General features: G+C 45.6%; 2 protein-coding genes and 1 long non-coding RNA gene across 3 annotated transcripts; 2 read left to right on the top strand and 1 right to left on the bottom strand.

Annotated features, from left to right (window-relative positions):
- The first annotated feature begins 9122 nt into the window (after positions 1-9122).
- LOC121971795 (endoglucanase 12-like) lies at positions 9123-11887 on the top strand. The gene is made up of 5 exons (XM_042523229.1): positions 9123-9867; positions 9961-10268; positions 10352-10949; positions 11029-11201; positions 11281-11887. The coding sequence occupies exons 1-5, from the start codon at positions 9492-9494 to the stop codon at positions 11683-11685; spliced, it is 1860 nt and encodes a 619-aa protein (XP_042379163.1). The 5' UTR covers positions 9123-9491; the 3' UTR covers positions 11686-11887.
- Positions 11888-13392: 1505 nt separating this feature from the next.
- Positions 13393-16555, bottom strand: LOC121971798. Its single transcript, XR_006109248.1, has 2 exons — positions 16020-16555; positions 13393-13566 (listed from the first exon to the last, which is right to left on the bottom strand). It is a non-coding gene; the product is annotated as an uncharacterized LOC121971798 (long non-coding RNA).
- Positions 16556-25039: 8484 nt separating this feature from the next.
- Positions 25040-27516, top strand: LOC121971797 (endoglucanase 12-like). Its single transcript, XM_042523234.1, has 5 exons — positions 25040-25552; positions 25639-25946; positions 26029-26626; positions 26693-26865; positions 26945-27516. The coding sequence occupies exons 1-5, from the start codon at positions 25183-25185 to the stop codon at positions 27338-27340; spliced, it is 1845 nt and encodes a 614-aa protein (XP_042379168.1). The 5' UTR covers positions 25040-25182; the 3' UTR covers positions 27341-27516.
- Positions 27517-27998: the final 482 nt, after the last annotated feature.

The following is a 27998-nucleotide window of genomic DNA, read 5'->3' as shown; positions in this document are numbered from 1 at the left end:
GTTCGATGGCGACAATGCTGAGAGTTTGAGAGCCGCTTACGAAACTCCCTCTGACTATCAGATCACTCTTCCTTCGGCTTTCGATCGCCCGAATAAACCACCGTCGAGTTTTTTATGCTTCTTTAGGGACCAATTTATCGCCGGTATGTGGTTCCTAATCCACCCTTTCTTTTCTGTCATTTGTAAATATTTTCGCATTTCTCTCCATCAATTAGTGTTGAACTCCTTTCGGCAGCTGTGCGGGGTCCTCCTGATCTGCAACTTCTGCGTTGTAGACCCCAACAATGTCTCTCGACCCTCATCCGAGCGAGGTGAGACTTCTCTTCCACCTCTCGAGCAGGGAATCGGGGAACTCCCTGCGTCCCTATCCTCCGACCGGACACCTTCATTGTCCGGGCTGCTTCAGGGGACGATCTGCGCGATGTGGATCTCCTTCATGTCCTCGCCTTTACCAGCGATGCAAGTGTCTCGCATCCGGCCATTTTCCTCACAGCCCACGGGCAGGGCAACTTCTGAACCTTCTAGTCCGAGCGGCCATAAATCAATAATGACAATCATTCACTTGTCGACTAACGAGTATCGCAATATGGACAACCCAGTATCCCTCACCCCCGAGCATCAAATAAGAATCCAAGGGTCGCTCGCATAGATATGGGTTGATGCCCGAGCTCGTGCAGCGATTATAGCTCCGAGGGAACTGACTAATAGTCACACTCAGATGTCTACTGGGAGATGTATACCTTTCTTTTTCTCCTTTTTTTTTGTCCGCTCGGCTTATATACTATTATCGTCTTTGCAGTACTGGGTGGGAAGACTGGCCATATGCCACAAGCTTGCTTATCTGGAGCATGAAGTCCAGCAGCTTCGTGCTCCGAGTGGCCAATCATATGCTACTCAAACGCAACCGGAGCATATAAACGCTGAGATGACTCAGTTAAGAGCCGATCTGAATAAGAGCTCCGAGCAGCTTGAAGCGGAGAAGGGCAAGATCGTCGATCAGGCAACACAGTTGGCTCGACTTAATAAACAGGCTACCCTCCTTCAAAGTGAAGATCCACTCGGCCAACACCAGGAAGCTCCAAGCTATAAAAGACTTGGAAATAAAAAATAAGGAGTTTCAGGCGTTGCCTCAGAACCTGAAGGATGTGGATGCCTCATTGAACGTCGACCGAGAGGGTAGGACGATCGGTCAGTCTGTAGTGAAGGCCCAGCTTGATGCTACGGATGAGGAGCTGGCCCAACTGGAGGAGCCGCAGGCATCCCGAACGGCCCTCGAAACTTATCAAGGTGGGGAATCTGAGCAATTTGAGGTCATGAAACTGGCATATCTCCGCTCAGACACTTTCAACGACAAGGTCATCGATCGAGCACTCTGCCTTTTTAACCTCGCGATCGACGGGATGCTCGACCAACTGAAGGATGACGGCTATATCCCCACCGCTCTGACAAACAAGTCATCAACCGAGACAAGATGACCGAGTCGCTGCCCGACGACGTTTTGGATTACCTCGAGTGAGTGCTCCCGCATACCCCGTCTCCTTTTTGTACTGCCCTTTTAGGCATGTAAATTACGCAAGTGTTAACAAATGGTCGCTCGTTCGGTGAACCTTTTTTTACTTAATGTCACTCTTGCGGTCGGCGTCATTCGACTCTTTCCATATTGTCTGATTTGCGAACCGCTAACCATAATGCGCTTACTAGAGTGGCTTCGTGACCTTTCGGTCGGCAACGAACTATCCATTTTTGGTACGACCTTGTAACGTCCCACCCATGGTGCCTCGAGCTTGTTGACGTCGCCGACTAGCTTGATTCTCTTCCAGACCAGGTCGCCAACTTGGAAAGATCTCGGGATCACCCTCCGGTTGTAGCTCTGCTTCATACGCTGCCAATATGCCATCAGCTGAATGGCAGCCTTGTCCCGTGCCTTGTCCACCAAATCAAGCTTCATGCTCCTCCGCTCGACATTCCCCTCATCGTAGAGATGAACCCGGTAGGATTCTACTCCGACCTCCACGGGGACCACCGCTTCACCACCGTACACCAAGTGAAATGGTGTGACGCCGGTCACCTCCTTGGGAGTCGTACGGAGGGCTCACAGAATGCTAGGGAGCTTGTCGACCCAGTTGCCTCCCGCGTGGTCGAGTCGAGCTTGTAGGCCTCTGAGGATCTTCCGGTTGGTGACCTCCACATGATCGTTGCTTTGGGGATATTCCAAAGAGGAAAAGGCCTATTGGATGTCGTAGCCTTCGCACAATTCCCTGAGCCTCTAACCGTTGAATTGCCTTCCGTTGTCTGAGACGACCCGGCGAGGGATGCCGAACCGACATAGGATATTCTATCAGATGAATTTGATAACTATCTGGTCACTTATTTTAGCCAGCGGCTTGGCCTCCACCTACTTGGAGAAGTGATCCACCGCGACGAGCAGGAATTTTCGCTGAGTGATCGCCATGCGGAACGGCTCAACGATATTCATGCCCCATTGGTTGAACGAGCAAGACACTATGGATGTCTTCATCTCCTCAGTCGGACGGTGCGGGATGTTGTGGTACTTTTGGAAAGACAGGCAGGTCGCTACTCTCTGAGTGGTATCCTGTTGGAGGGTGGGCCAAAAAATATCCTTCTAGTAGAATCTTTTGAGCCAACGAATGGCTGCACACAAAGGATGTACTCTGCATCCTCCGGTCTAACGCATTTGAGCAGGGACCTTGAGAAGGCTCTCTTATATAGCTGATCTCCAACCAAGGTGAACCGTCCGGCTCTCTTTTTCAATAAGTGAGCCTCTTCCTGATTAGCATTTTGAGTGCCCGATCAGAAGAATTCTACCAATGTCATCCTCCAATCGCTCGAGAAGGTTATCCCTTTCATCCTGTCAATATGTAGGATCAAAAAGAATTTTAGATATCTCCACAATGTCATGATATTGTTCACTTTGGGCCTAAGCCCTCATGGGTTTGCTCTTGGACTCTACCCAAAAGGCTTCCTGCCAATGGAGATATCTTTCTCTTATAAATTCATGATCTTTTCCATGTATTTTCAATGTAGTACTATGTTTGTAACCTTGCAACCCCGACAATCCCCCCCTCAAACAAAGGACCACATACTTCCCATGTTCGATCCTCGAACCACGAGGTCTTCCTGTCCCTCGGTCCACCCGACCTACTAGGACTTCCTTGCCTAGCCACAACTAGGGCTTCCTGCCTGGTGTCTGGTCCTCTTGATCCGAACATAGGAGCCTCCGGTTTCTTTGTTCGATGTCAATATTGTACTCACATGGCTCAATCAGACCATAGTTCTTGTGCACAGTCGGCGGTTAAACCTTCTGGCAGTCCGGGCTCTGATACCAATTGTAGGATCGAAAAGAATTTTAGATATCTCCACAATGGCATGATATTGTCCACTTTGGGCCTAAGCCCACATGGGTTTGCTCTTGAGCTCTACCCAAAAGATCTCCTACCAATGGAGATATCTTTCTCTTATAAATTCATGATCTGGAGATATCTTTCTCTTATAAATCCATGATCTGGAGATATCTTTCTCTTATAAATCCATGATCTTTTCCATGTGTTTTCAATGTGAAACTATGTTTGCAACCTTGCAACCCCAACACAATATGCACCACTAATGAAAACTTACTCAAGCGACTGCTTTATTATGATCGACGATAGTGAACTCGCTAACTTAGCCAACTCATCCACCGCTTGATTTTCTGATCGGGGGGATCTTCTGTATAATAACCTCTTGGAAGTTCGCTCTTAGCTTATCAAAGGCTTCTGCATACAATTTGAGTCGAGAGTTTGTTATCTCGAACGTTCCCGATAGCTGTTGAGCGGTCAATTGAGAGTCCGAATGAATGAGGATTGTTATGGCTTCAATGTGTCGTGTTGCCTGCAGGCCGACTGTCAAGGCTTCGTATTCGGCTTCGTTGTTCATGGTCCGATAATCAAGCCAAACAAAAATTTGCATCCGATCCTCCCACGGTGAAATTAATAATATGTCAATCCTACTGTCTTGCTGGGTAGACGAACCGTCAACATATATATTCTCCAAGCTGCTCTAGCTCGACCCTCTACACCTCTGTGATGAAATCTGCCAAGACCTGAGCTTTGATTACTGTTCGGGGCTGATATTGAATATCGAACTCGCTCAGTTCGATTGTCCATTTGATTAGCCACCCGGGCGCCTCTAGGTTGAGGAGGACTCTTCCCAAAGCATTGTTGGTCATCATGACGATCGGATGTGCGAGAAAATATGGCCGGAGTCTCCGAGCGGCAAGTACCAAAGCGTAAGCTAATTTTTCAAGACCAATGTAGCGAGACTATACATCTTTTAATATATGACTTAGAAAATACACGGACTACTATTTGTGGCCACTATGTTTTACTAATGCCGAGTCAACCGCATATTCGGTAGTCGACAAATAGATCCAGAGTGGGTTTCCAGCGCTTGGCTTAGCTAATATAAGCAAGGAGTTGAAATATTCCTTAAGCTCTTCTAACGCCCGATCGCACTTTGCGTCCCACTGGAATTTTGTTGCTCGACGCAACACTTTGAAGAAGGCAGGCTCTGGCCTGATGACTTGGATATGAACTTGGACAACGTGGTAATCTGCCCAGTCAGCCGTTGGGCCTCCTTCAAACTGCACGGCGATGGCATGTCTTGCAGGGCCTTGACTTTGGTTGGATTCACCTCAATCCCCCACTTGGTGACGATGTACCCTAAGAATCGACCACTCTTAGTGCCAAACAAGCACTTGCTCGGGTTCAGCTTTATTCCATAAGCCCTCAGGGTTTGGCAGGTCTCCTCAATGTTTGCACAAAGAACAACAGCTCGGAGGAATTTTATTAATATATCATCGACATATACCTTCAACTTGTGATTGATCTGCCGTTGGAACCCTTGTTTATGAGCCTCTAGTAGGTGGTGTCGGCGTTCTTTAGTCCGAACGATATGATGTTGTAGCAGAACGTTCCGTTGGCCATGATAAAGCTGACCTTTGCTTGATCCTCTCGGGCGAGCGGCACTTGGTGGTAGCCCTGATACACATCGAGCATGTAGATCAACTAGCAGTCCGTCGTAGAGTCCACCATCTAGTCTATCCGGGGCAGCGGATAGAAATCCTTTGGGCACGCCTTATTCAAGTCACGGAAGTCGATGTAGACCCGTCATTTGTTGCCTAGTTTGGAGACCGGCACGATGTTAGCGAGCCAGCTCAGGAATTTGGCCTCCCGTATATGACCGGCCTTCAACAATTTCGCTATCTCCGCCCAAATGATCAAGTTTTACTCCACGCAGAAGTCCCTTTTCTTTGCTTTATCGGTCGAGCGTCCGGTCAGACGTGGAGCTCGTGCTGAGACACACTCGGCAAGATGTCGAGAAGCTTGTGTGTCGACCAAGTGAACACATCATAATTATGTCTAAGGCAGACGACCAGCTCTACCTTCTTTGTGCTTTCCAGATCGGCGGCTACAAAGGTAGTCGCTTCCGACCGGTTGGGGTGGATCTGAACCTCCTCCTTTTCTTCGTAAACTAGCGTAGGAGGCTTCTCTGTGATAGCGTTCAGCTCCAAGCACAGATTTTTCTTAGCGGCCCTTACTTCTGATTTGACCATCTCGACGTAGCATCGCCGAGCGGCCAACCGGTCGCCTTTGACTTTGCCCACCTAGTCATCCACCGGAAACTTGATCTTTTGGAAATAGGTGGATACAACCGCTCGAAACTCGTTAAGGGTCGGTTGACCCAATATAACATTATAGGTCGATGGTGCGTCGACCACAATGAAGTTGGTGGTCCTTGTCCTCTTCAGCAGCTCCTCCCCCAGCGAGATGGCCAACCTTACTTAGCCGAGCGGCAAGACTTCGTTGCCTGTAAAGCCGTAGAGCGGGGTCGTCATGGGCAACAGCTCGCTCCAGTCCGTTTGCAAATGATCAAACGCCTTCTTGAATATAGTGTAATTGGCGATTACTGCTCGGATGATCAACGTGTCGTCGTGAGAGATCTCGACTCCCTCTAAGTCTCTCGGACCGAAGCTGATCTCAGGTCCTTCGGCCCGCTCCTTGCTGCAATCAACAACATAGATTTCAGGTCGCCAAGCGTGTGACTTCCTCTCTCGGTTGGAATCATCACCAGTCGACCCACGGGCGATCATTCTTATCTCTCCCCGAGTGGTGTTGCTCCTGTTTTCCTCTTCCCAAGTCGAATGCCTGTTCCGCTCGTCAGATACTCGGGCGGGGCTTTGATTGTTTCTTTACTGGGGCTGATGGCAGTGTGGTTTGACCGCCCTTCTTTCTTCCCTTCGACTAGCTGATCGGCGCCTATGTAGCCGATCGGGAGACGGGGATGGTCGGGGTATCCCCGCGGGGCTGGCCTGCTTGTTGCCAGATCGTACCAGTCTTGAGTGTTGCGTGTTGCCGATTGGTGGAAGGAGCAGAACATCAGCGTCCACACCTTGCCTTTGGCAGCCTTTGGGCGAGCGGTCAACACATGCTGCACGACATGTGTCCTAGGCTTGTGTGGCGCGGCTCCTCCAGACCGAGTCCTCTTGGGGGGTTGATGACTAGTTAGGTGTCGCCGTTCAGATGCTCCTGCAGGCTTGGCGACCTTCTCCTTCTTCCTCACCACCTGGGCTTCTTCCACATTGATGTATTCGTTGGCCTTCTTTTGCAAGTGGCCGAAGTCCCTTGGCGGCTTCCAAATGAGCGATCAGAAGAACTCTCCTATGGTGAGCCGCTAGGTGAAGGCGTTCACCAGCACGTCCGAGGAGACCGTCGGGATGTCCATTGCTACCTAATTAAAGCGTTGGATGTAGGCCCTCAAGGCCTCTCTTGGCCCTTGCTTGAGCGAGAACAAATTCACGCTTGTCTTCTGGTGGTGACGACTGCTGGCGAAGTGGTGAAGGAACGTCGCACGGAAGTCCTTGAAGCTGTGGATCGACTCTTCGGGTAATCTTTTGAACCAACGTTGTGCCGATCCGATGAGAGTAGTGAGGAAGACCCGACATTTAACTCCATCAGTGTACTGATAAAGTGTGACCGCATTATCAAATTTGGCCAAGTGGTCGTCTGGGTCGGTGGTTCCGTTGTACTCTCCGATCACCAATGGAGTGTAATGTTTTGGCAGAGGATCATTCAAAATCCCCTCTGAAAACTGTCGATTAACTCGCTCGGGTGAATTATCCTCTCTGGGTGTCTTTCCTCTCCTTGTGTCCCGAACGGGCGCATCGTTTGAGGAAGACCCTCAGTTCTTGTCCGCTCGACCCCTTTCCTTAAATGGGGTTCAAAACAACGTTCGGTGAAAGGGGATAGACACATTGGGTGTGTCCCCTTACGTGTCGGCTAGTTTCTTACTATTACCCCGAGCGGATACTCGCTCTGCTCGGTCACACTACTCAGCTGGGCGACCTACGGTTGAGGTCACAAGCTCCTGCACTTGGCGTTCGACCATTGCCTGTTGCCGCTCGGCCAGCGCCTATTGTTGTTGCTCCACTATCTTCGTCGTGCGGGTTTGTACCAGGATGTCAAGCTCCTCTTGCGTCAGCGTCAGCGTCATGAATCGTCCAGTGTCTTCCATATTCTCGTTCGAATACAGGTCGCGTTTCCACAGACAGTGCCAACATGATCCTGCCCGAAACCGTGAAGCTGGAAAGCTAGGAGGTGGCGGCTTCACTAACTGAATGTGGACTTCGTTCCGCTCTACAAAATAAACGGCACCAGTGTCAGACCAGGGAAGGGATCCCCAGCATTGGCCCTTCGACGCTCAAGTCAGTCACTGGAAAATGTGGAGAAGCAGAACAGTAACAACAGTGGAATTCAATAGTAACGCGTGCCTCCGCTGGTGAAGAACTCCCCTTTATATAAAATGCTGGTGGACGACATGCACGTTTCTTAAGGCATGGGCACGTTCTCCCATATGCCCCATGAAAGGGCATTGTCAGGAAAGTATCCCTGACTCCATACCTTAACAGAGCATGCATATTCTTGGCACGACAGTAGAAGCTTCGGTCGTATTATCCACCTGTCGGCCATGTCTCGTGTCAGCGACACTATCTCCCAAAAGGATGTCGAGAGATATTATAGTGGTCCCGTTGTTAGGCCAAGCGAGGTAGTCACTCGACCGAGACTCTACTCCGCCTGTCATGTCCTACTACTTGGCCGAGCAAGGTAACTGCTCAGTTGGGACCCATCTGCTCTAGCGGCCTCAAGTTGCTCTTCCGTGTGGTAGTTATGTAGTAACATGGCTTCTTCCGTTCAGACAAACTATCCGGTCTCTGTCAACACCTTAATAATACGACTTGAGCGCCTGCTTATCATATCCCCCGAGTCGGAAGGGTTGTCCACTCGGACATATCCCCCGTCGGTCGAGCCCTGATTGTCTCGACCGACCGCTACAATTATCCTCCGTTCGGCCCTTTGACGTCTGGGCGTTGACCATCTTGATTTTAACCTCCACTGTGGTCGTTAACCCGTGCCAAGTAGGTCTCCTTCCGTCGTCGCATCACATAGCTGCTCGGTCAGGGCCCATCTGCTCTGGCGGTCTCAAGTTGCTCTTCCGTGCGGTAGCTATGTAGTAACCAGCCTTCTTCCGTTCGGGCAAACTATCCGATCTCCATCAACGCCTTGATAATATGACTTGAGCGCCTGCTTATCATATCCCTCGAGTCGGAAGGGTTGTCCACCCAGACATATCCCCCACCGGTCGAGCCCTGACTATCCCGATCGATCGCTGCAATTATCCTCCGTTTGACTTTTTGACATCTGAATATTGACCACCTTGACTTTGACCTCCATCATGACTATTAACCCATGCCAAATAGGCCTCCTTCTGTCCCCGCATCAACGCACATATTAATAACACAAACAAATTCAATTGAAATTCTTCGACAGACATATCAAAATAAGATAATCAAAGCTACAATTCTCCAACAAAGTAATACTTTAATAATCAAAGCTATTGACTTCACTTTGTTAGACCCATTGAAAATCAAAACCAAGTACATATTAGGTGAAGTGGGATCGGTCGCAAAGGGCAAGTAGAGAATTTACTAAAAGATCACTTACAATTATAAAAAATAAATAAAATAATACATATATTTTGGTTTTGAAAATTCGAAATATATTAAACAGAGCTACCTACTGCACCATTAATGGTATCGATATTGCGACGCCTTCACCACATGCGCCAGTTTTTTCCATAGCGCTTGATTACCTCCACCACATGCTCATGCTCAGCTGAAGTCAATGCCCGGGAATGGCGCTTTCCCCACGAAAACCAGATGGCCTCTGCAATAGAAAAATCCTCATCGCATCAAGGGCAGGAGAAAAATAAAGCCCTCAGAGTCAACGATCCGATCGTTTGCTCTTGCCAACGAAAGGAACAGGAGAACGACCGCGTTGAGAACAGCTCGATGTGAATAAGAGCTCAGAGCTGGTCGCCTTCATATCTTCGCATTTCGTTAGAGTCTGCAATTGAAGCTTGATTGTGGAATAGCGAAGATGCATTCGATGAATCATTGGGGCGGGACGTTCGAGATCGGCGCGGAGGGGACGACGGACGACGAGCATAGCCGGAATATGGACTTGGACCGGGCGGCGCTTTCACGGCAGCAGCTGGACGAGACGCAACAGAGCTGGCTGCTGGCGGGGCCGCAGGAGTCGAAGAAGAAAGACAAGTACGTCGATCTAGGCTGCCTCATCGTCAAGCGCAAGGTCCTCAAGTGGATCCTCTACGGCTTCCTCTTCGCCGTCATCGTCATCGCCGTTCCCATCATAATCGCCAAGTCCATCCCCAAGCACAGGAAGCCGCCGCCGCCGCCCGACCAGTACTCGCAAGCCCTCCACAAGGCGCTCATGTTCTTCAACGCGCAAAAATGTGAGACCAATTCATTACAAACCAATCGCAATCTCAACACTTGGAACTTAATTTATATATCCTTTTTTTTTTTTTTTTTTGATCCGGTTGCAGCTGGTCGGCTGCCCAAGAACAACGGCGTGCCGTGGCGTGGAGACTCTGGGCTCAGCGACGGGTCGACGCTCGACGACGTGAAGGGTGGTCTGGTCGGTGGTTACTACGACGCTGGCGACAACATAAAGTTCCATTTCCCCATGGCGTTCTCGATGACGCTGCTGAGTTGGTCCGTGGTCGAGTACAGCGACAAGTACAAGGATCTAGGAGAATACGACCATGTCCGAGACCTTATCAAATGGGGAACGGATTACTTGCTCAAGACCTTCAACTCTTCAGCTACCACCATCAGCAAGATATACAGCCAGGTAAAGGAATCGACATGTAATTTTTTTACTTTTGGGATGCATGAAGTAGTGCGGCGATCGATGAAGTGATCGAGCATGTGCAGGTTGGTGTGGCGACAAACGCGTCGACGACGCCCGACGATCACTACTGCTGGATGCGGCCGGAGGACATGGACTACCCCCGGCCGGTGCAGCAGGCCAGCTCGGCGCCTGACTTGGGAGGGGAGGTCGCGGCGGCCCTGGCGGCGGCCTCGATCGTGTTCCGTGACGACGCAGCGTACTCGAAGAAGCTGCTCCGGGGCGCGGCGGCGGTGTATAAGTTCGCGCGCGACCCGGGGCACCGCACGCCCTACAGCCGGGGGAACCTGGCCACCGAGCTGTTCTACAACTCGACGGGGTACTGGGACGAGTACATGTGGAGCGCGGCGTGGATGTATTACGCCAGCGGTAACGGCAGCTACGCCCTCTTCGCCACCGACCCCCGCCTGCCCAACAACGCCAAGGCCTTCATGCAGATCCCCGACCTCGGCGTCTTCAGTTGGGACAACAAACTGCCCGGCGCCCAGCTGCTCCTCACCCGCCTGAGGCTCTTCTTGAACCCTGGCTACCCCTACGAGGAGAGCCTCAGCCGCTACCAAAATGCTACCGGCCTCAACATTTGCATGGACCTTCAGAGATTCAATGTCTTCAACTACACGCCAGGTAATTAATCAATATAATTAAGCATCGATCCGACTACAAAACTCGATTAATCAATTAATTAATTAATTAATGTGATTAGGTGGACTAGTGCAACTAAATCACGGCCGGCCTCAGCCACTGCAATACGTCGTGAATGCTGCCTTCCTCTCCTCCCTGTACGCCGATTACTTGGACGCTGCCAACGTGCCTGGCTATTACTGCGGCCCTTACTACTTATCTACCGACAACCTTCGGAGCTTCGCTAGAGCTCAGGTAACTCAATTGCTTCCGGCCGGCGTTGTTTGAATAAGGCCAAAATAGCTGATTCAGTCGTGGTCGGGAAACATGGCAGGTGAACTACATCTTAGGAGACAACCCATTGAAGATGAGCTACGTTGTGGGGCACGGGAACAAGTACCCGAAGCACGTCCACCACCGAGGGGCGTCCATCCCTCACAACGGCGTCAAGTACTCCTGCACCGGCGGGTACAAGTGGAGAGACGCCAAGACCGATAATCCCAACACCATCATTGGAGCCATGGTCGGTGGTCCCGACCGGAATGACCGCTTCTCGGACGTACGAACCAACTACGGGTACACGGAGCCGACGATGGCAGGCAATGCAGGCCTCGTCGCGGCGCTCATCTCCCTGACGACCACCACAGGCAGTGCCGGCGTCGACAAGAACACCATCTTCTCTGCCGTGCCGCCCATGTACCCTGCATCGCCGCCCCCTCCAACACCTTGGAGTCCGTGAGGGGAAAGTGGGATTGCTCCATGCGAGACTTTATAGTTTTCTCTTATCCATCATGCAACTATTGCTCGGTTTCATTTGTACAAAATGATTCAATAACTTCGATCAGGAACAGTTCAAAGCTCTTTAACCATCTCCACAAGCCAGTAAGTAAAATGAAATAGCTACTCAGACACGACTCGAGGATGGTTTATTTCCAACCGTATGATCGGTGAGTTTACTATTTGCATTGCAATTCACTTTGCTTGAGCACGGATCATGTTTATTAATCATTTCTTATTCAAAGGCAAATTTTAATAACTGTTGTTGCTACCATAACTACTACTGTGATTATATATTATGATTGCTATTATCATATTTAACACGTAAGATAATATTAATCTTTATAAGCGAATTGTATATATGGAACTATCTTCTTTTTATTTTCTGCTAAAAAATCGAAAGCTCTGTATCTTCATTTTTATTTTCTGCTAAAAATAAAAGAGTATCCTCTTGGTCATCGCATCGCCGCCTTCATACATCAAATTGCAATGATTTTCCTTTCCGTGTTCGTCGCTCCCAGAAGGTGAGCAATACCGTTGGACCAAAGTCATCTTCACGGGTCAGCCCCAGCGAGCTCACAGCCATTGCCAAGCTACTGCAAGCTCATTACTGAAGCTAGCCCCCACAAACTCAGCCACTGTCTAGCTGCTGCAAATCGCAGTGAGACTGTTGTGACTTGTGAGCAGAGGCAAAGTCGCTGCAAGCTCGTAGCAACACAGGCCTCTGAGTTACTCCATTTCTTTCTCTTTACCTCCTTCAATCCTTGCCTGGTTTCCTCTTTCCCTCCTTTTTCTTTCAACTGCTAATCTATTTCCACTCTTCAGGGTAAAAATGAGCTCTAAACCAAAAGTGACTATCACTACTCATTTGCTCGATAAACTTACTCTGACTTTTAAAATCACACTTTCTCCGTAGACTAACTATTCAACAATTTGGCTGTAAAGGACCAAATGTTCATTAGTAAAAAAAACAAATGAAATTAAAAAAAAATACAATAATTTGTATCTTTTTATCAAATAGCTCGATTTGTGGAAGCAAGAATTACCGAAGAAGCAGCAGACAATTGACCTTTTCTTGAAAAAATACAGATTAAGAGCGATATTGTTAACGATTTTCCTCACGATATCCACTCCCCAGTACGAAGAAGATATCAACCAAGCTGAGTCCAAGGGTTCATTAGTCACAGAAGAATGTCATTCTTGCATGTCAAACTTGCCTCGACAAATCATTAAAAAAAAATTTTTTTAAAAAACATCTAGTGGATTTGCATGATCTCGTAAAATAAAAACTAGATAAGAATTGAAAATTTTCAAAAAGGAATTTGGCAGGTGAATTTTGACGAACCCAGGTTAGAGTGCTACAACAAGACCCCATATAGTTTCCCAATCACTCAGGGGCTGCTTGGTTCAATAAGAGGAATGAGAATGAAAATGAGAATGATATTAGTGAGAAATGATAATGAGTATCATTAATTTAATGGGGTTGCTTGGTTTAGTAAGGGGAATGAGTATCATTAGTAATGGGAGGTTTTTTCAAGGAATGAGTTTCAAATCACTAAAATATTTTAGTGGGGAATGAATGATTGCTAACAAATAAGAAATGAAACCCTTGTGAAAAAATGAAACCCTTAAATCAAGCATCTATATTTCATTCCTTTCCCATTCCCCATTTATCAAACCCTTTAAACAAACAGCCCCGCAGTATTCTCAATTACGGCGTGATAGGAATTCGAAGAACTGAATACTTATAATTACAAAATTAGAAAAAATATATATCAGTTTTGACATTTCAATACATTGAAGTATTTTCTGGCAATGATACGTTATCAGACGAACATTCGACCTGAAACAAAAATAAATAAAATAAAATAAAATCACAGGTTAAGCTTGGAACATTAGCTCTGGAATTGGTTTGGGCATTAAATCAAAGAGGTTAAAACTTTAAATTTTTCAAACAATAAAAAAGGTTGAACTGAGTGCTTGTAACATCTAAACGACTCAAACTTAATCTCATAAAAAAAATCAAGAGTTTAAACAACCATGTCAATAGTTTAGTTCATTTTAGACTTTGACTTGTCTCAGATACCTTATCAAATAAATTTAAACATCATAAAACTTGTCTCGACTCAGCTTGACTTGACTCATTTACAACCCCAACAGTAGACAAATCAAAAAGATCATCATCTAAGATTGTCAAAAAAAAAAAAAAAAGCTTAATGCCCTATTTATTTGGAAGTGCATATGATTAAATGGATCGTGCATCTATTGTAAGATAATGAGCAAATGGATCAAACAAACTATTCGTGGATGATTTTTCAAGTATTTTTTCATTCATCCAAATTGATCAGAACGTCCTACCTTCTTTGTCAAGTTCGTGCCTCATTCAAATTTCTTCTGATGGCACCAAGAGGTCGTTCACGGTCACAAAAAAAAGGGTAGTTGCCATCCGCAATCAATGGCGGAGACAGAATTTATAATTTACCCGAGCTAATCGGTTGATTGGTTGATTTTATATATATTATCCCGTATTGATCGCAAAATTTGATTTACAAATTTATATATGATCAGGTCGAGTGAACAATGGACTAAAATGCTTAAACGTATAGAAAATTTCCTAAATATATAAACTTCTCTAAATCCTAAAACGGGCCGTGGGGTAAAACCCAAGTAGGTTACCCATGCCTCCGCCCTTACCACGACCTCGCGATCACGGATAACTTCACTCGCAGCCATGGATGACCTCGCTCATGGGCGTTATCAACCATGCTCAGTCTCGCTCGAGGCCACAAAGCACTCAATACAGTCTTCATAAAAAAATACTGTACTGAAATCCATTTTATATGAACAATTGATTAGAATTAAGATAAAAAAAGGAAGAAAAAAAATTAAAAGTATCAATCAGAAAATATATGTAAAAATATTGGATTGGAATTTAAATAAAAAATAAGAAATTAATTACCAATTAATCCTTAATGAATGCTCCATGTCCTACTTTCCAGCCCGCGCCCACTCGGACCAGCTAGCCGTCCGGATGACCTCTTGCACGCGGTCGCTTGGCCAAGCAGCCTTTTAGTCGGGCACGGAGGTCAGGCGGTCTCTTGGTCAGGCGACCTCCTGGACGCACGGCCTCATGGCAGCCTAGACTCCTAGACGGCCTTGTGACGTCAGCCACTCGGCCTGACCGTCCGTCCGCATGCGGCCAGGAGGCCGCCTGACCTCTGTGCCCGAACAGGCCACGCAGGAAAAATAATTTTTTAATAAAAAGAGTATTTTAGGAAGAAAAGTATCCTCTAGTGAAATTGAAATGTAGATGTGCCTTTTAGGAATTTCTAAATTTGAACTGCGCCCTTTGGTCACATGATAACTTCTTGACTTTGAAAGAGCATTTATCATCAGTTGAACATTCTTTACTTTATTTCTTAGTCCATCTTGCCAATTATTCATTTCTCTATCTTGATCCACAGGAAGCTAATACCTTTCATCTAGATCTAAAGCCCTATCAAAATCAATGTAAAAACATACACCTCCATTTTTCTCTTTCAAGCATTTACAAAGCTTGGGATTGAATCTACATGTTGATAACAACCTAGAACCTATTGTCCCAGTGCTGAAATCTCTCTATAAGCCATCACTTAGGTAAGCCCCCATCTAGTCATATACACAATCTCAAACATTATTGCCCAAAAGTGCAAACCCTAAGATTACGATTACAATCAATCGTAATCTTAGATAACTCACATGCATCCAAGTCTTAATCTTCATATCAACCTCAATGTTGTTGAATAAAGATGCTTTCCTCTGGGTTACCTATAAGTAGTTAGGTAGCACTTTTAGAAGTAGTTACGAGAACTCTTAGAGAGCAAAACCGAAGCTCTAGCCTACAAATAGTCATGCAACTCTTAAAAGGTGGAGCCGAAGCTCTATAACTCTAGTATCGCATTCATCGTTCTCTTAATTTAGTATAAGGTTTACACAACCTTTTTTTTACATCATAGAGTTGAAACTCTATAATTCAAGTAGCATTTATAGTTTTGTTAACTTAGTACAAATAATACGTAACTCATTTCATAGTGTAAAGCTAAAGTGTAAATAATATATCAATTACTTTATTTATTTGAAGATATAATTACATCTTAAATTTTCTCTCAATTTCTTAGAATAGTTCAGAATCTGTTAAAATATTAATATTCCATGTTCTTTATATCTCTATTTTAGTTGTCATAAAAATGTTTTAAGAACAAGGAGGGATGAATAACAATAAGATCAAAATAAGGACAAGCAATGTGAACTTCATACCATCGAGTAAGGGTATCCATGATTCGAAGATGAAATAAAATTTTCTCCAAGCCTGTATCAATTCCATCCATCCTAACTTGCCCCTCGAGAATTAGCATAGCACACCGAATAGCGCGAAGAGAACATCTGAATTTGATTTGCTGGAAAGAATAAGAAAAGGCTGCCCTTTTGTTTTATGCGCTCGTGACAACTGCAAGCACAATCCCATGGTTTCTGGGCGACGATAGCAGTGACAACCAGCAGCAACAAAAACAACCGGCGACGATACCGAAGAACGAAGGGAGGCGAGTCGACGATCAAGTAGCGACATCAAGGATTTAGATCGCGTGTGAGAGAGATATCATGAGTGGTAAGCAATGAGATGAGGTTTAGGGTTTGTACTAATGAAAAGGAGGAGGATGCGTTGGTGTGCAATGACAGTGACCGTGTAGAGCTACACTGACGGTGGCGGCGGTGCCAGCGCCAGGAAAAATTAGGGCTTGAGATGGAAGGAGGAACGCGCTCAAAGGAGGAAAATAGGGGTGGGGTACTACCGCATTATGTTGTATTTTTGCAGAAAGGTCATAGCATTTTATAAATATTACAAATGATCCATTTAAAATTTTCAAGAATATAATGTCGAATCTCAAAAAAAAATTTGATATACATACAAATAGGGTTATAAATCAGACGAGTTGAGTCCAGTTTTAGGATATTTAAATTTATTTAATAAAGTAATCGAGTCGAGTTTAAAAAGAATTAAAATTTTGAAATAATTATTCAAGTTTGACTTAATTTCTTTTTTATGAGTTTGAGATTGTTTAAAACTTGGATTAGTTTGGTTTGTTTAGATATTATCGAGCTCTCAATTCAAAAAGGTAGATCCGCTACCTTAGCGGCTCTTCTAGTGTCGGCCCCACGGATATGGAGGGATGTACATGAAGGTACACAGGTCATAGGTGCATGGTAGGGTAAACCTCAGGTCGTCAGTTCCTAAGAATTGACTCCTGACCATTACGCCAAAGATGTCATGCGCCCACCGTCTGTGTTACGCCCTGGGGGCATTGAGCTCTCAATTCAAGCTTGGCTTGAACTTGATTCATTTAAATATTATTGAGCTCTCAATTCAAGTTTGTTTGATTGTTTAAAATTTTTAGTTGTTTGATTGATTATTGAGCTTAATAAGTTAAACTTATTTATTTATTTTATTTTTATTTAGCATATTGATAAGAGTTTTATTAATGAATATAGTTCGTAAATATTGTTCACGAATGTTGTACACAAAAGTTAACGAACTGAACACATATGTGTTTAATCTTATTTGTTTAGTTTAACGAGTTGTTCAAGCTTATTTATTTAATTGATCTTGTATATATTAAATGAACATAAACAAGCTCTTACCAAATCAAATATCAAACTTAATTTTTAAATACTTGGTTCATTTATAACCCTAAATAAAAGTAGCACAAACAAATTCAACTGAAGCTCTTGGACAGACATATCAAAATAATATAATCAAGCTATAATTCTCCAACAAAGTAAAACTTTAATATCCCAATAAAAAGCTTTCCATCCCTGGTATAATATTGATTTCACTTTGCCAGACCTATTGAAAATCAAAACCAAGTAAATTTTAGGTTAAGTGGGAGTAGCAAAGGGCAAGTGAAGAATTTATTAAAAGATCACTTGCAATTATAAAAATTAAATCAAATAATAACGAGAGGATCCGGAAGATGATGCGGCGGTCAAAGTCATGATGATGTGATGGTTAGAGTCAAGGGAAGTCAACATTCCCCATCTAGCTTCGTCCTTCACCCAGCATTAAGGCTCTCAGCGAAAGCCTGAACAAGTTAAAAATTGCTCAGAATAAGGCCAATCGGCCTTTACACCGATTAAACAGGAGGAATTTAATGTCTCACTCTTGAACTAAAAAGATAACACGTCCGGTCGAGTTTAAGCTCGGCCAGCCTTATAGGCCGGTCGGGATGGTCAACTCATCTCTCAATAGACCTTCTATAGGTATGGTCAGAGTAAAGGTCAGCCTTCTTGAGACTCACAAATCTCTCTAGACTTACCCAGCCAAAAAAAAGGTTGGTCGGGCTTTAGGCACTTGAGGCTCATAGATCTCTCCATGCAAGCCCGTCCAGAATAATTCCCTATGCAAGCCCGGCTAGAGTAAAGGTCGATTAGGCTTAAGGCACTTGAGGCACACAAATCTCTCTACACGTGCTCGATCAGATAAAAAGTCGGGCAGGCTCGAGGCACTTAGCCTCATATTGCTACCTGGATGAATTTCCAGCCAGCACAGGTTATCAGATGAATTTTCAGGACGCACAGGTTATCATATTATTTCTCAAACGAATTCCTAACATAACTAAGGCAGTGTATTATTATTCGAAGGGATCTCCAATATTATGTAGAATGTAACTAAACAACTTAATGTCGAGGCAAATATAAAGGTGGCAGTCCTTACTGGCTAAGATATACGCAACATAAGATATAACAGAGTATACTATACAAAATGTGACTGGGCAGCTTAATGCAGAGACAAATATAAAAGCGGTCGACCATACTGATAAGCCAAGAGATACTCAGTAGACAATATCCTAATAACTTGTTAGAATAACTGTAGGACCGTTGGGCCGGCTAGAGGGGTTGGTAAATAACCTGTCAATTAAAAACAAACAACCCTTCCTCGAACGATTAAGCTAACACTTGTAAAATGAATTAAGCAGATAAATAAGAGCATAAAAGAAAAGACGAGGCACCAGATGTTTACTTGGTTACAACCGATGTGGTTGTTAATCCAAGGAAAATTAAGCTCAAAAAACTCCTTCAGGCGGAGAAGCCTCTTACAGCGTTTAGGCACAGAAAACAGAAGCTTAACTACAACTAAAGCATACAAGTGTTTGGAAATAGAATGATCGTGATTGTTGAAAAGCTTCTGGACCAAGGCTATATTTATAGTCTTGGTCGGGGCGCCTGGATGGGTTCCGGGCGCCCTGGGGGGATAAAATTTATCCCCCAACGGTTGGATCGAGTCAAAGCTCGATCCTGTGAAAAAGTCCCTTCCGGGCGCCCCGGAGCCAAAAGTCAACCCAGTTGACTTTTGGTCCGTGCTCTCTTCTCTGGTTCAGCTCGCCTCTGGTCCGGGTCTTTCTGCTCCGGCTCTGCTTGCTTGGGTGATCTCTGCCATCCGGAATAGGGCTCACCCGAACCCATCTTCCGGTCTTCTCGAGCGTGCTTCCCTCCGGCTTCTCGTCCCTCGGAATTACCGCGTGTCCCTTCTCGTCCACCAGCGTACTCATCCGCAGACTTCGTCCCTCGGTCGCACCCCCGTGCCGACCTTCGCGCTCTTGCTCCCCGAGCAATCTTCCGCTCCGGCTTTCGTACCTCGGAACCACCGCGCGAACTTCCTTCTCGTCCGCCGGTGTACTCTTCTGCAGCACCTCGTCCCTCGGACGCACCGCGTGCCGTCCTTCTCGCTAGCTGCGTCTTCCGCTCGAGTACCTGTGCTCCTAAGCTCTTGCACACTTAGACACAAGGTTAGAAACAACGCAGGACCTAACTTAACTTGTTGATCACACCAAAACAACCTTGGGATTCCAACAATCTCCCCCTTTTTGGTGTGATCAACCCAAGTTAAGCTAGGGTCAACAATAGATATGAAATTAAACAGTTTATTGCAATAACATGCAACATGATAGAAAAAATTAAATTTCAAACATTTTAATTTTCAATTTTGTCTACCTCCCCCTAGACTTATACTTTCTCTTCTCCCCCTTTGATCACAATAAAAATAGGGTACAAACGAAATCTAAGGGTTGACATTAAAAAAAATTTTGAAACTATATTTCAATAATTTTCAGGGAAATATTTCTAAGTCAAGACAAATTTCTAAGTCATTCGACATCAAGATTAAGAAGTTTCTAAACAAAAGGCTTTATGCAAGAAAATTTCAGAGAATTAATAACATAAAAAGAAATTTTCTATGTATTTATTTATTTATATATTTTATGCTTTAATCAGAAGGTTTAAATTTTTATTTTAATTTATCAGAAATTCTTATGTCACACTTTTTCAGATTTAAAGCAAAAAATATTAAACATGCAACAATTTGTATCATGTTAATTTCTATTATTTTTTGAATTTCAAGTTCACAAAAATATTTCGATAGCATAGATTCTAACTTGATAAAAATTTTCCGACGCTATAAAAGATTCTTTCGACAATGTGCAAAATTTGTTTGAAAGAATATTTTGTAATTTGCAAGAATTTTTTAATAAAAATTCTAATTTGCAGGAATTTATTAATAATAGATTTCTTAGTCCGAAACACTTTTTCAATGACTCATTTTCTGAATTGCAAAACTCTTTCGAGAAAGTAATTTGTAATTCGAAAAAATATTCGAAGAAAGTTTTTGATATCATTTCTAATTTGCATAATTCTTTTGAAAAAATATTTTGCAATTTACAAAAAAATTTCGACAAAATTTCTAACTTGCAAAATTCTTTTAATAATAATTTGCAAGGCAAGTTTGACAATTGATTTTCTAATTCGAAAAATTCTTTCGATGATTTAATTTCTGATTCGAAAGACTCTTCAGGCAATTTTTCGATTGAATCATTTAATTGATCAGAGGTTCGAGTCCATACCTGACTTACCTTGTCAGTAATTGATTCTCCCCCTATCGAGTTGCTTTCTTCCGAAGATTCTCCCCCTTCATCGATCTCGGGATGTACTTCGGCTGTTGTAGTACTTACCTCGATTTCGGACTCTTCTGTCGGTGGCTCGGTGTCTATTGAGGTGTCAGCTTCTGAAGGTTCTTCGTAGAGTTGCAAGAGCTTTTCCCAAAGTTCTTTTGCGCTATCATAATATGCGACCTTTTTGAAATCTTCCTTTGGTATTACATTCAGAAGATAATATTTTGCCCGCCCATTTGCCATAGACTCCTCACGTTGCTTTTCGTTCCAGAGGCGTAGATCGAGTCTTTCTCCGTTCGTGTTCTTTGGTTCTTCATAACCAAATTTCATTATTAAAGAAATACCAGAATCTGAGTTAAGGTATACCTCCATTTTTTGTTTCCAGATGGAAAACTCCCCCTCGAGTGCAGGTGGGTTGTCGCTAGCTCCGGCCATCGTTTTTGTTGCGTCAGACGGCGGTTAGTCCTTCTGAGGCATACTCGGCTCTGATACCACTTGTAGGACCGTTGGGCCGGCTAGAGGGGTTGGTAAATAACCTGTCAATTAAAAATAAACAACCCTTCCTCGAACGATTAAGCTAACACTTGTAAAATGAATTAAGCAGATAAATAAGAGCATAAAAGAAAAGACGAGGCACCAGATGTTTACTTGGTTACAACCGATGTGGTTGTTAATCCAAGGAAGATTAAACTCAAAAAACTCCTTCAGGCGGAGAAGCCTCTTACAGCGTTTAGGCACAGAAAACAAAAGCTTAACTACAACTAAAGCATACAAGTGTTTGGAAATAGAATGATCGTGATTGTTGAAAAGCTTCTGGACCAAGGCTATATTTATAGCCTTGGTCGGGGCGCCTGGATGGGTTCCGGGCGCCCTGGGGGGGATAAAATTTATCCCCCAACGGTTGGATCGAGTCAAAGCTCGATCCTGTGAAAAAGTCCCTTCCGGGCGCCCCGGATGGTTCCGGGCGCCCCGGACAGCTCCGGGCGCCCCGGAGCCAAAAGTCAACCCAGTTGACTTTTGGTCCGTGCTCTCTTCTCTGGTTCAGCTCGCCTCTGGTCCGGGTCTTTCTGCTCCGGCTCCGCTTGCTTGGGTGATCTCTGACATCCGGAATAGGGCTCACCCGAACCCATCTTCCGGTCTTCTCGAGCGTGCTTCCCTCCGGCTTCTCGTCCCTCGGAATTACCGCGTGTCCCTTCTCGTCCACCAGCGTACTCATCCGCAGACTTCGTCCCTCGGTCGCACCCCGTGCCGACCTTCGCGCTAGCTGCGTCTCTTGCTCCCCGAGCAATCTTCCGCTCCGGCTTTCGTACCTCGGAACCACCGCGCGCACTTCCTTCTCGTCCGCCGGTGTACTCTTCCGCAGCACCTCGTCCCTCGGACGCACCGCGTGCCGTCCTTCTCGCTAGCTGCGTCTTCCGCTCGAGTACCTGTGCTCCTAAGCTCCTGCACACTTAGACACAAGGTTAGAAACAACGCAGGACCTAACTTAACTTGTTGATCACACCAAAACAACCTTGGGGTTCCAACAATAACAACTATGTGTTAAAGAATATTCTTCTGGAACTTTCGTCAAGGATTGTTGTATCTCCCATCAGCCCACTGTTGGGACCGAAATGTAGCTAGAGGGGGGGGTGAATAGCTCGTCGCGTGCTCGTGGTCGACGTTGTTTGTTTCTTCAAATATGTGCAGCGGGAATATACAAGAAACAACACACACAACGCTAACAAGTAGATTTACTTGGTATCCACCTCCAAAGGAGGTGACTAGTCCAAGGATCCACACACTCACACACACCTCCACTAATAAACACTCCTTTTCGGTAACTACCGAAGGCGGAGAAGCCCTACAAGTTCACACTACAAGAAGAAAGGGAAAGGATACACAAATACAAGCAAAAGCTTACAATGAGTATAGAAAACCCTAGCCCTAGCTTTCTTCCTCTTGCTGTAGATCCGCCTCTTGACTTGGAAAAACCTCCAAGAGCTTCAAGAACTGGCGGTGAGAACCCTGTGGAGAAGCTCTGTGATCGCTGGTGAAGATCAGGAGAAGTGGCCGAGAGTTCTGCCCAAGGAATCGCACGCCTGCAGCCTTTATCTGCGCCAACGGTCGGATCCCGATCGATTGGATTGCTCCCAATCGATCGGGGAGGCTTTAGATTGATCGACCGATCGATCCAGAACGTCTCTATGCTCTCTGGAATAGCCTGGATCGATCAGCCGATCGATCCAGCCTTTATCGCGTAGAATTGCGACCCTCAATCGATCAGTGGATCGATTGGAGGCTCCCAATCAATCCACCGATCGATTGGGAGGCTTTCTGTTCACGCGACACTTCTCCCCAATCGATCCACTGATCGATTGGGAGGAGGCTTGTCGCGGGGACTCTCCCAATCGATCGGCTGATCGATTGGGCATGATCCAATCGATCGGCTCATCGATCCAGATCTTGGTTTTTGCCCAAAACCAAGTCCAAAGCCCCCTAAACCAACATCCAGTCAACCATGATTTGTTGGTACATAAAACCTAATATCCGGTCATCCTTGACCAGCTAGGACTCTCTCACCAAGTGTCTAGTCAATCCCTTTAACCCACTTGGACTTTTCTCTTCTTGCCAAGTCTCCGGTCAATCCTTTTGACCTACTTGGACTTTTCTTCCTAGTGCCAAGTATCTGGTCAATTCCTTTGACCTACTTGGACTTTCACCAGATGTCTGGTCAACCTTGACCCATCTGGATTTCCCCGTGTCTGGCTTCACTCACCAGGACTTCCCTTCTGCTTCTGCCTAGCTTCACTCACTAGGATTTTCACCTGGCTTCACTCACCAGGATTTTCTTCTGCCTGGCTTCACTTACCAGGACTTTCACCTAGCTTCACTCACTAGGATTTCCTCACTGCCTAGCTTCACTCACTAGGTCTTTCACCTGGCTTTACTCATCAGGATTTTCTTCTGCCTAGCTTCACTCACCAGGACTTCCTTTGTCTAACCTCAAAGTTAGGACTTTCACCTGACTTCACTCACCAAGATTTTTCAGTCAAGTATCCGGTCAACTTTGACCTACTTGTCTCTCCATCACAATCTCCACACATGAACGATTGCACCTGCAATCTATATGTATTGTCAAACATGTATTGCCAAACCATCAAAACATAAACATTAAGACTCGAGCTTGACCCAATTCAAGCTCAGTCAAACTAGGTCAACCTTGACCTGAGGAATATTGCACCAACAATCTCCCAACACCCACCACTTATTACAGCATATTCCCTCAACAACCTCAACAAGGGCGTAAACTATAAATGACAAAAGAGATATATATATGGGCAAGTAAAAGATTCGTTGGACAATTATTGCATATTACCCAAGTTGTGTACTTTCCTTCCCCTAACAACCTCTGATACACATTGTCACTTCGTGATTGTAAAAGTTATAAGAGGTGGTACATAAAAGAGGAGACTTCTCCGTAGGCAAGGTACGTTCTCTGAACATCTGAAGCTTATTCTCGCACACATGTTCTCTACCGTTTTCATTCACTCGTCCGGACTTGTACTAACTTAAACATCGGAGGGTCTTCATCATAGACTCCCCCTAATTTTAAGATATTGATATTTTGTTGACGCATCTTTATATGCACAGGATTAAAAAAAAATCTCTTCATAGAATGAAAAGGATCTTCTACTAGTTAACAGTCAATCCATCGTACCCAGTTAAAATCATCTCTACGGTCTTTAGACATGATCAATATATATTTTTTTATCTTGAAAATTCGAAATATATTGAACAGCGGTGCCTAATGCACAAATGATATTGATATTGCAGGCCTCCACCTATAATATCGCTCAATTTAAATGATTCAATATTACCAATTCCATAATAAAATTCGGAGAGATAAATTACAGAATATGTCTGATAAACTATATCTTTGCGTCAAAATAAGACAAGCACTAAAATCCTAAATCAGGGGATATTTTATCTTAGTTTAGTGGCCTTCCACATGCTCATGCTCTCACACTCATTGAGGCAAAAGTGGTAAGAGATGAAATCGTCACTTTAGCGGCTCCTAGGTCTAGCCCCATAGATATTTAGATGGGACAAATCATGATTAAACTAGGTAGAAGGAGTGATTGGGAGTCGAGTAGAATTTAAAACGTAGCAGACCGTGATTTTGAAAGGAAGATAAACCGTGATAATCGAGCGGCCTAAGATTTTTTTTTTTTTTTTTTTTTACTGTTCTTTCGGAGATTTGATCTAATTTTCGATTCGAGTATTAACTCGGTTAGATGGCCTCTGCAATAGAAAACTCCTCGTCTCATCGAGAACGGGAAAGAAGGAGAAAAATAAAGCCCTCGGAGTCAACGATCCGATCGTTTGGACTCGCCAACGTGAATAGGAGAACGACCGCGTTGAGCTGGTTGTCTTCATCTTCCCATTTTGTTAATCTGCAAATTGAAGCTTGATTGGGCGCGGCGCACTGAATAGCGAAGATGCATTCGATGAATCACTGGGACGGGACATTCGAGATCGGCGCGGAGGCGACGACTGACGACGAGCAGAGCCGGAAAATGGACTTGGACCGGGCGACGCTTTCACGGCGACAGCTGGACGAGACGCAGCAGAGCTGGCTGCTGGCGGGGCCGCAGGAGTCGAAGAAGAAAGACAAGGACGTCGATTTGGGCTGCCTCATCGTCAAGCCCAAGCTCCTCAAGTGGATCCTCTACGCCTTCCTCTTCTCCTTCGTCGTCAGCGCCGTTCCCATCACCATCGCCAAGCCCATCCCCAAGCACAGAAAGCCGCCGCCCGACCAGTACTCGCAAGCCCTCCACAAGGCGCTCATGTTCTTCAACGCACAAAAATGTGAGACCAATTCATTACAGGCCAATCTCAATCTTAACACTTGGAACTTAATTTTTCGTTTTTTTTTTTTTTGGATCCGCATGCAGCTGGTCGGCTGCCCAAGAACAACCGCGTGCCGTGGCGCGGAGACTCTGCGCTCAGCGACGGGTCGACGCTCAACGACGTGAAGGGTGGTCTGGTCGGCGGTTACTACGACGCCGGCGACAACATAAAGTTCCATTTCCCCATGGCGTTCTCGATGACGCTGCTGAGTTGGTCCGTGGTCGAGTACAGCGATAAGTACAAGGATCTCGGAGAATACGAACATGTCCGAGATCTTATCAAATGGGGAACGGATTACTTGCTCAAGACCTTCAACTCTTCGGCCACCACCATCGACCGTATATACAGCCAGGTAAAGGAATAATCAGCATGCAAATCTTCTACTTTTACGGTGAAGTAATGCGGCGATCGATGAAGTGCTGGAGTATGTGCAGGTTGGTGTCGCGACAAACGGGTCGACGACCCCTGACGATCACTACTGCTGGATGCGGCCGGAGGACATGGACTACCCGCGGCCCGTGATGATTGCCAACTCGGCGCCGGACTTGGGAGGGGAGGTCGCGGCCGCCCTGGCGGTGGCTTCGATCGTGTTCCACGACGACGCGGCGTACTCGAAGAAGCTGCTCCGGGGCGCGGCGGCGATGTACAAGTTCGCGCGCGACCCGAGGCGACGCACGCCCTACAGCCGGGGGAACCTGGCCACCGAGCTGTTCTACAACTCGACGGGGTACTGGGACGAGTACATGTGGAGCGCGGCGTGGATGTACTACGCCAGCGGCAACGACAGCTACGCCCGCTTCGCCACTAACCCCCGCCTGCCCAAAAACGCCAAGGCCTTCATGCAGATCCCCAACCTCGGCGTCTTCAGCTGGGACAACAAACTGCCCGGCGCCCAGCTGCTCCTCACCCGCTTGAGGCTCTTCTTGAACCCCGGCTACCCCTACGAGGAGACCCTCAGCCGCTACCAAAATGCCACCGGCCTCAACATTTGCATGGACCTTCAGAGATTCAATATCTTCAACTACACGCCAGGTAATTAAGCATTGATCCGACTACAAAATTCGATTAATTAATTAATTAATTAATTGATGTGATTAGGTGGACTGGTGCAACTAAATCACGGCCAGCCTCAGCCGTTGCAATACGTCGTGAATGCTGCCTTCCTCTCCTCCCTGTACGCCGATTACTTGGACGCTGCCAACGTGCCTGGCTATTACTGCGGCCCTTACTACTTATCTACCGACCACCTTCGGAGCTTCGCAAAAGCTCAGGTAAATTAATTGCTTCCGGCCAGCCTTGTTTGAATAAGGCCTAAATAGCTGATTCAGTCGTGGTCGGAAAAAATGGCAGGTGAACTACATCTTAGGAGACAACCCATTGAAGATGAGCTACGTTGTGGGGTACGGGAACAAGTACCCGAGGCACGTCCACCACCGGGGAGCGTCCATCCCTCACAACGGCGTCAAGTACTCCTGCACCGGCGGGTACAAGTGGAGAGACGCCAAGACCGATAATCCCAACACCATCATTGGAGCCATGGTTGGTGGCCCCGACCGTAATGACCACTTCCCGGACGTACGAACCAACTACGGCTACACGGAGCCAACGATGGCAGGCAATGCAGGCCTCGTCGCGGCGCTCATCTCCTTGACAACCACCACAGGCAGCGCCGGCATCGACAAGAACACCATCTTCTCGGCCGTACCGCCCATGTACTCTGCATCGCCGCCCCCACCCGCACCGTAGAGCCCGTGAGGGGAAGTGGGATTGCTCCATGCGAGGTTTTATAGTATCTCATACCATCATGCAACTATATATTGCTCGGTTTCATTTGTACAAATTTATTCAATAACTTCGATCCAGGAACAGTTTCAAAGCTCTTAAACCATCTCCCCGAGTCAGCAAATAAAATGAAATAGCTACTCGACACAACTCGAGGATGGTTTATTTTCAACCGTATGATCCCGTGAGTTTACTATTTGCATTGTAATTCACTTTAATTGAACCCGGATCGTGTTTATCAAACATTTCTTATTCAAAGGCAAATTTTAACTGTTGTTGCTACCATAACTACTACTGTGGTCATATATTATAATTGCTAATATCATATTTATCACGTTATATATTATTAATCTTTATACGCGAATTGTATATATATAAATATCGTATAGCAAATATATAAAAAAAAATATTCTTTTCCTTCCTACTTTCATCTTATTTTTATTTTCTGCAAGAAAATCCAGAGCTCTATTTTTTTTCTCTTTCTATCCTCCTTTATTTTCCTTTGCTCCTAAGGAACTACACCGTTTCCTTTGCTCCTAGGGAACTGCATTGCTCCCTCAACTACGTGGCAAAAAACCGACTCCTGTAAAGGAGTATCCTCTTGGTCATTTGCATCGCCACC

This window comes from Zingiber officinale, chromosome 4A (assembly GCF_018446385.1).
Source record: "Zingiber officinale cultivar Zhangliang chromosome 4A, Zo_v1.1, whole genome shotgun sequence".
Classification (NCBI taxonomy): Eukaryota; Viridiplantae; Streptophyta; class Magnoliopsida; order Zingiberales; family Zingiberaceae; genus Zingiber; species Zingiber officinale.
This window is presented reverse-complemented; position numbering and strand designations above follow the sequence as displayed.

Excerpts from the sequence above, each read along its gene's own strand:
- LOC121971795 (XM_042523229.1), top strand. The coding sequence starts at position 9,492 with ATGCATTCGATGAATCATTGGGGCGGGACGTTCGAGATCGGCGCGGAG. Across the intron at positions 9,868-9,960 it reads GTTCTTCAACGCGCAAAAAT|CTGGTCGGCTGCCCAAGAAC; the intron begins GTGAGACCAATT and ends ATCCGGTTGCAG. Across the intron at positions 10,269-10,351 it reads TCAGCAAGATATACAGCCAG|GTTGGTGTGGCGACAAACGC; the intron begins GTAAAGGAATCG and ends GAGCATGTGCAG.
- LOC121971797 (XM_042523234.1), top strand. The coding sequence starts at position 25,183 with ATGCATTCGATGAATCACTGGGACGGGACATTCGAGATCGGCGCGGAG. Across the intron at positions 25,947-26,028 it reads TCGACCGTATATACAGCCAG|GTTGGTGTCGCGACAAACGG; the intron begins GTAAAGGAATAA and ends GAGTATGTGCAG. Across the intron at positions 26,627-26,692 it reads TATCTTCAACTACACGCCAG|GTGGACTGGTGCAACTAAAT; the intron begins GTAATTAAGCAT and ends TGATGTGATTAG.